Source organism: Miscanthus floridulus, chromosome 8, assembly GCF_019320115.1.
Source record: "Miscanthus floridulus cultivar M001 chromosome 8, ASM1932011v1, whole genome shotgun sequence".
Lineage (NCBI taxonomy): Eukaryota > Viridiplantae > Streptophyta > Magnoliopsida > Poales > Poaceae > Miscanthus > Miscanthus floridulus.
The window spans coordinates 118,405,208-118,414,905 of NC_089587.1; the positions used below are offsets into that span (position 1 = coordinate 118,405,208).

A 9,698-nucleotide genomic window follows, 5' to 3' on the forward strand; every position below is an offset into this window, starting at 1 on the left:
GATCCTACTCGAATACGACTCGTTACAATTCTTGGAATAAAATAAAATTCCCTAATTTAAATGGTAACTTGGACCCTAATCTTTCCTTTTTTGTAAAGTCCGACGCGTCTCTCTTTGATGCTGTCGGGTACCAGTATTAGGGTACCTAGATAAGAGGACTTAATAGCCATCAACACTAAGTCACCTGGATGACTTAGAGCGTCGCTATCATCTCGTCCAAACCCTCCGAGAAAGACTCCGCCTTGATCACCCGACGGTCGGGACGTGAGTCTCGCCTCGCCCAACCCCAAGGGAGCGGGCTCCGCCTCGCCCGACCCCAAAGGAGCGGGTTCCACCTCGCCTGACCCCAAAGGAGCGGGCTCTGCCTTTCCTGACCCCGTGAAGGGATCTCCGCCTCGCTCGATGCCAAGGGCGAGGACTCCGCTCCGCTCGGCCCTTCAGGTTTGTCCCACTCTAGGCTAAAGAAAGGGGCCCACAGCTGGGGCCCGCGCCGCCACGGCCACTCTGAGAGCACGAACTCTGGCGCCCCGAAGAAGGCGGGCACACCTTGATACAACCCACACCAACCACGGGCCACGACGAGGGCCCAGTACCACCCCACGACGCCAACAGGACAAAACTGTGCTGCCAACTCCCGGTACGGCCTTGGTCAGCAGGTACCATCGAACATACCGCCCGTACGAGGGGACGGGAGGCCACGACCGGCGTCAAAGGCTCCAGCATGGCAACAGTGGCAGACAAGACGACAGTATGGCACCGCTCTTCTCACCATCTACAGCGCTAATGGGGTCATCAAGCCCCACCGGAGGAGGAAGACGAGGGATGACCCCTTCAGCATGTTTTTCTCTCTCCTTTTCCTCTCAGTGTAACCTAGGCCCTTCCCCTTGACCTATAAAAGGGAGGGCTAGGACACCTCTCGAGACTCTCTGAACACACGCACCCTCACGAGACCAAGCTCACGAGCTTCTCATCACAAAGACTTGGGACCCCGGTTCCTCCCTCGTCTATTTGTAACCCCTACTGCAAACCCAGTGCAAGTAACACGAGCAACTCGACACTGAACGTAGGAACATTCTGCCCGAACCAGTATATATCATCATGTCCTCTTGCGCACCATCCAAATAAAAAAGGAATGCTATCCAAATATGGGCATAATAACTATAGCACATCCTCTGTAATATTTCAAAGTTAAACATTGGGAATGAACCAGGAGGTATTAAAATCTTAGGAAGCAACACAAGTACAACAAGATAATGAACAATTTCAGATAATTCTAGAAAGCATGACCCATGTAAACACCTACATAAATGAGAAGCAGCAGCAGCAGCAACATGATTAAACATTGAACAGCCAAGATAAACATGACATCTAAAGTACAGCAGCATGGCAGCTGCAAGGCTCTAAAACTTGCAGCTTCACTGTGGAGGGGACCCTAGGCTCAATATACCTTCTGATAGCCAAGACTCCCCTGTAACCTTCCGTGAGAACATCGCTATCAAGTGGGAAGCATTTGCCAGATTTATTGTCACGGTCAGAACACCTGAGAACGCTCTGAGTGGACTCCAATGTCAAATGCTCAAGTGACGTTATACTCTCAAGAATATTGCATGTCAGCTCAACCAAGCTCTTCACTGAGCTAAATCCTGTGATCCTCAAACTCCTAAGGTTGTGATGCTGCAGTTCTCGCATCTGCCTCAGATCTGCAGGATCTGCAAAAACCGAAGCATTCTCCATGTATCGCTGCCATAACTATGATTCAGAAGGACAAATTTAAGTCATGTTCAACCACAACTATAATAATATCATAACAGTATGAATGGCAACTCACATCCAAGTCGAAAGTCTCCAGAGAAGGAGCAGCATCTAAAAAGGAAGCCAAGGACAAATAATCAAAGATCGGGTAAAGGAGTGCTCCAGTAAGAACCATGCTCAAGTGCCTGAGGTGGATGAATTTGCTACGCAGCATTGGTGCATGGGCCATCTGCATAAATAGGTCAGAATAGTTATGCCCCAAGCCATAAACTCGTTTTTCTATAAGAAAACCATAGGCTTGTATTTTTTTTATATGTATATTAAGCCATAGACTTGGTGTAGTATCATAAGATATGCCAATCACTAGTCAGCAGTAAGATAAAGTTCTCATACCTCTTCCTGTGAATATATGGTAAGAGCTTCGAGATTTGGCATGCTGGATGGAAGCTCAGCACGAGCATAAAAAACTGAACCAGGGCGGTTCATACTTAGGCTCTTGATTTGCGAAGTTTCTCCAAGTGATAGATGTATTGTGTTTTCTCCTCCAAATGCAAAACTGGAAACGTTCGGTGCTTCATTGTCTATCAATTTCAGCTTGATGCACCCGGTCACCACCAGGTAGCTGAGCCGCTGCAGTAGGTGAGGTACCTTCAGGCGAACTATCTTATTGCAGCACTTGAGTTCCAACCGCTCCAAAGCAAGAGAATGGGAAAGAAGGAACCCTAACTCATCCCCCGTAATGCACACATAACAAAGATGCAATCTTGTGAGACATCTTAAGCCACCAAATGTGACTGTTGGATGAAAGGAACAGTTGCCAAGGTGAAGGTGTTGGATTGAATCCCCACTCCCATTTGACAAAATTGAGCATGGGAAATTGTACTTTGCATCATGTGGGATCAGTATAAGTGTGAGCTCTTCAATCCCTGGTGTAACAGCAGTCTGAAGCCAATTGTTGAGATAACAAGAGTCCTTTGCACTATAATCTGAATCAATCTGGATCTTGAGTTTCTTCACACCGCCTAAGTGCTTTCGCAGAATGTGGTCAACTTTAATATAGAAAACTCGAGCGGATTTGTCCTCTTGACATGCATTTTTATTCAAGCCTAATGTGTTCTTGCTGAAACTGAGGTTGGGATGGCATCTCCAGGAATGTAGAAAGGAACGAGAGACACAGGCAGCTCGGGCAGCGTCTCGCATTGGCATCAGGGAATGTATATGATGCCACATGTCCTACATGGACAAGCATGGGAGAGAAGTTCAACATTGAAATTGTAAAGGCAAATGGTTGACTTACATGGAAGGAAAAAGTATGAGTAATGACCGGAATACTATTGTAGTATTGTAACCCACCCAGGTCCAGTGCTATGTGCCTGACTACTACTTACTTGATGACTTTTACAAGAAAAATATACTCTTGCCCAAATCAGGAATGAAATGTTCAGTGTTTAATGCCAAATAAGATAAAATAACTAAACCAACCAAGGAGAAGCTAGGTGACTTTCTAATGAAGAAGGAATAGGAACCCAAATTCGCCTTGATGAGGCCTTGAACTTGGGTGGTCTAGGCGTACACCCACACCTTCGTGCCAAATAAGATGGACAGAATGATGATTAATCTTATAATAGCATGTTAAATAGATGGCAGCAAAGGAATAGAAATGAACATGCACTTTGCTTAGGGTACCAATAGGGACATCTTAATATTTAAACAGCCAGAAAGCCTAGGTAATGACAAAATAAAATCAAATAATTTGGCAGGTACAGTATAGAGTACGTTGACATAAACCTCAGGGTGCAGAGATGATCAAAGAATACCATACTGCAAGTTTAGGCAGCTCCCAGATTACCATATACAGCCTGCAATGGTCTAGTGGAGATAACATGTGTTTCTTAGAAAAGAACCATTTTTTGAGATTCTCAAATCTAAGCTAGTTACAGACAATATGAAGAGTAATGACAAGTCTAGTCACCGATTGATAACCTGAGAACCTCCCAGTCAGAAACAGCTTTATGCATTGGAGACCCAAAAATGATTATTATGCTTAGCAGCAAACATTATATGGAGACAACTTGTAATGGAAAGTTAATTATGCAATAATACGGAAAGAGAGAAGCTTCCAGTGCATCAGTGCTAAAATAGAGGGTTACAGCATTAAGGTATCCGTTTCTATGTTTTATCTAGCTAGCTGCGCTTCATAATTTGTGCAATCCAAGCAGTTGTCGTGGTATTTAACTTGTACTAAGCCCTCCCACCATCAGCATTTTTATGCCATACCTCTGGAAGGCTTGGTCCTGAATGTATCTCTAGGTCAGCACCCTGAGAATCGTCATCTAGTTGGCAGGGTGAGCCCTTTCTTTTAGGCCGTGAAGCGATGGATCCACCTGCAGTGCATTATGCATGGTTAATTACGTTTAAGGGACGAAAAAGCAAGCTCAAGCACACCAAGCAATCCATTTTTCTGCTTGCCAATTTTTGTTCAACGACCCTAACAATTTGTAAGGAAAATTAACTTGTTTTACATTTTAGAGGGGATACTCAGTTCAGCATGCTTATTTTCATTTTCTTTTGGATAGCAGAGCAGTCTGTTCCAAAGTACATAAGGGCCTGTTTGGATACACATGGCTAGTTACTAGTTGGGGCTAAAAAATAGCCCAAATTAGCTACGGTTGGCTAGCTAGCTAGGTAACGACTAGTTGAAGACTTTTGCTAAAAAATTAGCTCACCTATTAGAGCATCTCCAAGAGTTCCCTAAACCTCCTCCTAATCCTAAGTTTTTAGAAAGATCCATAAAAAATCCATATCCAACAACTCCTAATACAATATCCTAATATTTTAGGAGTTGGAAAAAAAACCCCTCGTCTGCGTAACTTTACGCGCCACAGCCTCGCGCGGATCCAGTTTCCCCGCGTGGCGTCCTTCTTCGCACCGAGGGCAGTTCTTCTTCGCGCCATATTCTGCCGCAGCCGCTGCCTGGGCCATGGCCGTCCGTAGCCGCCTCCATCCTGCAGCTCAAGAGCGTCGCAGCGGACGAGACGACCGGGGACCTGTTCGTCGTCACGGAGCCGCTGGTCGGCACCCGCACCCTCCGTAGCCGGCTCATCACGCGGTCCTTCTCCAAGGCCGAGACGCGAGCGCTCATGAGGCATCTCCTGGGCGCGGCAGAGAAGATGCACGGCGCCGGGGTCACCCACCGCTCGTAGCCGGAGTGCGGGCGGCCGTTCCAGCGGCACGCGACCTATAGGAAGGTGCAGTCCCGGCAGAAGCCGATGATGATGGGCGGCACCCCGATCTAGTGGAAGTGCGTGCCCGACGGCGCCCAGCACTGCTCCCGCAGCGACAGCCACTTGCCCACGATCCATGTCTACCATGCATTGCACTACGTATTACGCTGCCACCATGATGGTGATCACATGCCATGGAGAACGCTTTCAATTGCAGGGAGCTCGCGGTCTCAGGGTTCGGCGCGCCCTGTAGTTTCCCGTGATGGAAAATAAAAAAAGCCGCAACATAATTCATGTGGGCCTCAAATTTGATTTTTTAGATGCCATTTATTAGAAACTCTTGGAGATGACCTTCTTTTTTCCTCCCCAAATCTTTTTAGGAGTTGCCAAACTACAAGTTTTTAGGAGAAAAAAGTAGGAAACTCTTGGAGATGCTCTTAGCCCTCCTATCTGGATGCACAAGAGTTAATTTTGGCTAATTTTTAGCTAGCTGGCAATTAGCCCATGTATCCAAACAGGCCCTAAATCTAGTTCAAGAGAGAAGAAGAAGAAGAAGGTGGAGGCCACCAGCCCATTGCGATCATATACTCTTGGATAAAACACCTCTGATCTCCTGCCTTATAAGTTTCTTCTTTTTTTCGATAAAGGGAGATTTTAATAATTTTCAAGAACATTACATCGAGGTGATAAAAAGTCTTGAAAATGCCTTCTGGCCTCTAGATTAGGATTTACTGTTACCAGTTTTTTTTTTGGCATAAAAAAAGAAGAAATTAGCTTCCCTGCTAACCTGATTCTCTTTGCACCCAATAAAAACATGGTTTTTCTGTATCAAAATCGAAACAAAAGGGAGATGGACCGCGAAAAAGACACAACATTTGTATCCACTAATTACTAAGCACGAGACTAAAGATCAACAAGCTGTGCAGGACTGCAGGTGGGGGAGGAAGCTAATCAAGTGGAGAGTGCTTACCACGGGCTTGGGCCTGGGCTTGCCGGAGGCGGCGCTGCTGGTCCCGCTGGCGCTTCATGGGCATGAGGCGCATCAGATCCAGCAGCCCAATGGCGGACGATGCTTCTCTCTATCTCGCAGGAGAGATGTAACGACAAAGGGACGAGAAATCAGACTGACCGTCTCTTCCTGTCGGTTCTCTCTCCCCCGGTCTCTCTTCTGTCCTGCTCCTCTCCCCCCTCGCTGTTTGGTTCGGATCTGGAGTCTTCTCTTCTTCGTGAGGCTATCCAACTCCAAACCAGCGCGGGCTCCCCGCGAATAATTTCGATTTGGATTCGAGTCCCCTTCGGGAGTCGAGTGCGCCATGGGACGCGAAGAAGTGAAGAAATACCTTGTGTTGTGTTGTTGCCTTCCGTTTCCGTGGATATTGGACTGGTCTGGGCCGGGCCCGGCCGGGACCTGACCAAACACTATCGATAATGCTTCTTTTTTTATATAAGGAGGCGTCCGTCCGGCGTGTCCACGTCGGACGCGCTGTTCTGGGCCTGCGTGACGGTCCAACATCAACGTGCGGCCACCACTGCCTAACTGGCCTCTGCTCGCTCACTCCAGCACCCACGCACTCAGTCTCACGCTTCCTCCTCCCTTTTGCGGCTCGTGCCCCGGGCTCTACCCCAACGCGTGACCATAACCGCCTCCCTAGCCGCTGCCGACGTGCTCCCCAACCCTGACGTCCTCCTTCCCACCCGGTGGCCTCCTTCCCCACCCCAGCACTCGACGTAGAAGCGGTGGCCGCACCGCAGCAGCGCACGGGCCTTCTCCCTGGGCTCGAGCTCCGCAAGGCAGACCATGCAGTCCCCGCCGTTCCCCACGCCCACGTCGACCAATACCACCGGTATCGCGGCGAGCACCGCAGAGTCGCGGTGGGCTCCAGAGCAGCTGCCTCTAGCCGTTGTCGCTGACCCTCGGCAGCTGGAATTGACCGACGCAGCCTTCCTCTACACTATATTGCATATGTATGTTTTCAAGTGTTTTAGACGTTTCATATTTATGTTGTATTTGTTTCTTATGGATTCGAGTCCTGAAGGGGAGTCGAGTGCGCGATGGGACGCAAAGAAGTGAAGAAGAGATACGCATTGTTGCCTTCCGTTTTCATGGATACTGGGCTAGCCTGGGCCGGGCCCGGCTGGGACCTGACCAAACATCGTTTTTCTATCGATAACGCTTCTGTGAGAGCGTCGTGCGGGTGTGTCCATGCCGAACGCGCTGTTCTGGGCCTGCCTGATGATCGGGCCAGCATCAATGTGCGGCCACCACTACTCAACTCGTCTCCTCGCTCACTCCCACACCCACGCACCTAGGGCTTGTTTGGATGGTGGCGGGAGCCAGGCAACTGTAGCCAGGCAGCAATCTGAACCCTAGGCAGACACAATCGATGGCCTGGATATGTTGCCTGGACCATGCAGCTTTGCTAGGGTCTCAAGCAAATAGGCCCTTAGTCCCTCACTTCCTCCTCCCTTCCGCGGCTCGCGCCCCGCACGCTACCCCGACGTGCGGCCATGGCCTCCTCTCTAGCCAACGACGGTGCACTCCCCCACCCCGATGTCCTCCTCCCCACCTGGCGGCCTCCTTCCCCACCTCGGCACTCGATGTAGAAGCGGTGGCCGCACCGCGGTAGCACGCGGGCCTTCTCCCTGGGCTCGAGCTCCGCGAGGCAGACCGCGCAGTTCCCCAGCCCGCGTCAAGCACTACCATCGGTATCACGGCAAAGCACCACGGAGTTGAGGCCGACGTCGCGGTGATCCTCCTTGCCACCACCGGCGATGGCCAGGCTCCGGAGCAGCCGCCTCTGGCCGCTACCACCGACCCCCGGCAGCTAGAATCGACTGGCGCAGCTTTCCCCTCCCCTATGTTGCATATGTATGTTTCAAGTGTTTCAGGCATTTCAGATTTATGTTGCATTTGTTTCATATGGATGTTGCAAAAGTAGATCGGTGATGTTGCAATTGTTTCAGAGGCATGTTGCAAGCATATGTTTCGAGTGTTTCAGATGTTTCAGAGGTATGTTTCATCTATGTTTTTCGAACGCATGTTGCAAGTGTGTTTATCTGGATATTGTATATGTTTCACACATAAGTTGCATGTGTGTTTATTTGGATGTTGTGTATGGTTGCAATGGTTTTCAAGTGTGTTTCGGGTGTTTTTTCAAGTGTTTTAGAAGCATGTTTCAATTGCCTTCAAACGTATGTTGTAACTATTGTATTTGGATGTTTCAAAAGTATATCAGGTGTTGCATCTCTCCTCCCCACCTTGTGTTGCATCGTCTCTCCCGAAGTCGGCAGGGCATCCATACGACGCCGTGGTTGGGTCTTTCCGAATCGGAGGCGCTGCGCGCCCTTCCTCTCTTGTCGCTCCGGCGGCGCGGGGCCCACGTGCAATGCAAACGGGCGTGATGCTGCACGGCACGGCAGGGGCCTGCGGAGGGGCATGGTGGGGGCTTGCAGAGGGATTGTGCCTGATATGGCAGTGTAGTGGCGGGACGGGGGTGTGGAGGAAATAGGCCGCAGATGGGGACGCGCGCACGTATGCTAGCGTTGTTCTGTACGCGGGTGCTGTTTTTTTTTGAGGTGTGTCCGGACGCGTCCAGGCACCGGAGGTCCGAGCGCTAGGAGTACTGTTTTTCTATGAGTCTTGTTCTTTTCTTATTGAGCACCCAAACTTATCTTAATTTATCTGGCATCTTCTGAATTTTCTGTTCCCAACCTGATACTACCGTGAGTTTGGACACGTTGTACTATGAAATATCATGTGGGGCCACTGGTAAAAGACTAACATGCCCTTGGCTATTACACAGGCAAGGAGAGGAGGGGACCAGGTGTTCCCATACAGACTCATAAGGTATGTGTAGTAATAGTATTGATGTGCAAGCGGGTATGTTGTAAGCGGTACGCCGGGAAGTATGTCTCAAACAAGGCATGAGCTCAATCACATGCAACCAATAGCATGCATATATTAGGATGAGCTCAATCACGTGTAATTAATAGCATGCATATATCAGGAATTAAAGCACTAGCGTTTCTAATAGCGATGTCTAAACAGGATTCGAAGGAGAGGTGAAGCCATGCCACCTGTAACATAGCAAGTCGTCGTACAAGTCTCACACATATTCTCTGTCACTATGGTCCTCAGAGAACTTCTTTAGGGTTTTCGCCAGGTCGAACGGTACAATAGCATTCGAGATACTACGAAGAAACTACGAAGAATCAAAGAATGACCAGTCCATAAGAGTCAAGTGCACTCAAACATATCAACATCGTGTAGAGAGCGTTTTTAGGATTTTTTTTGGTACAAGTTTCATATTTTCCTAATTTAAAATGAATTAGTTATAACTTTTAAATATAAAATAGGAATTAACAATTTTGCAAAACAATGATGGTGAAGACCCGCTTGGGTTTTGGTAATTGAGTCACAATATTAGTGGGGCGGATATAAGCTTAGGGCCACTATGGCCACGGCCCTAGGCGTTGGCCTATTTTCTCTACACTGTAGCACACTGTTCCAAAGAGGCCCAATTAATCTACCAAAATAAGCCCATGGAGTGGCCCTAGGCGTTGGGTCAGTCCAGCTCCGCCACTGATAATAGTTTCATGTGAGATGAAAGGTTAGGCTTAGTCCACAAGCAAGTGTTGAGCTACATGAGGCCATAGTAGCGGAGGATGGCAATGGTCATGAGTGTGCAGATGCTCGACAAGCTCAAGAGTGATAAGCAATTG

The 9,698-nt window shown here is 48.7% G+C and overlaps 1 protein-coding gene across 2 annotated transcripts; it reads right to left on the minus strand.

The window, feature by feature from the left end:
• Nucleotides 1–1,254: 1,254 nt before the first annotated feature.
• Nucleotides 1,255–6,359, minus strand: LOC136473397 (uncharacterized). 2 transcript variants are annotated; one of them, XM_066471047.1, is made up of 6 exons: nucleotides 6,106–6,359; nucleotides 5,947–5,992; nucleotides 4,030–4,136; nucleotides 2,146–2,985; nucleotides 1,829–1,981; nucleotides 1,255–1,749 (listed from the first exon to the last, which is right to left on the minus strand). In XM_066471047.1, exons 1-6 carry the CDS (start codon nucleotides 6,289–6,291, stop codon nucleotides 1,369–1,371), a joined length of 1,713 nt encoding a protein of 570 aa, XP_066327144.1. In that variant the 5' UTR covers nucleotides 6,292–6,359; the 3' UTR covers nucleotides 1,255–1,368. The 2 variants fall into 2 exon arrangements, with proteins under 2 accessions (XP_066327144.1, XP_066327143.1); XM_066471046.1 differs by having other exon boundaries at nucleotides 5,947–5,998.
• Between the last annotated feature and the right edge of the window lie 3,339 nt (nucleotides 6,360–9,698).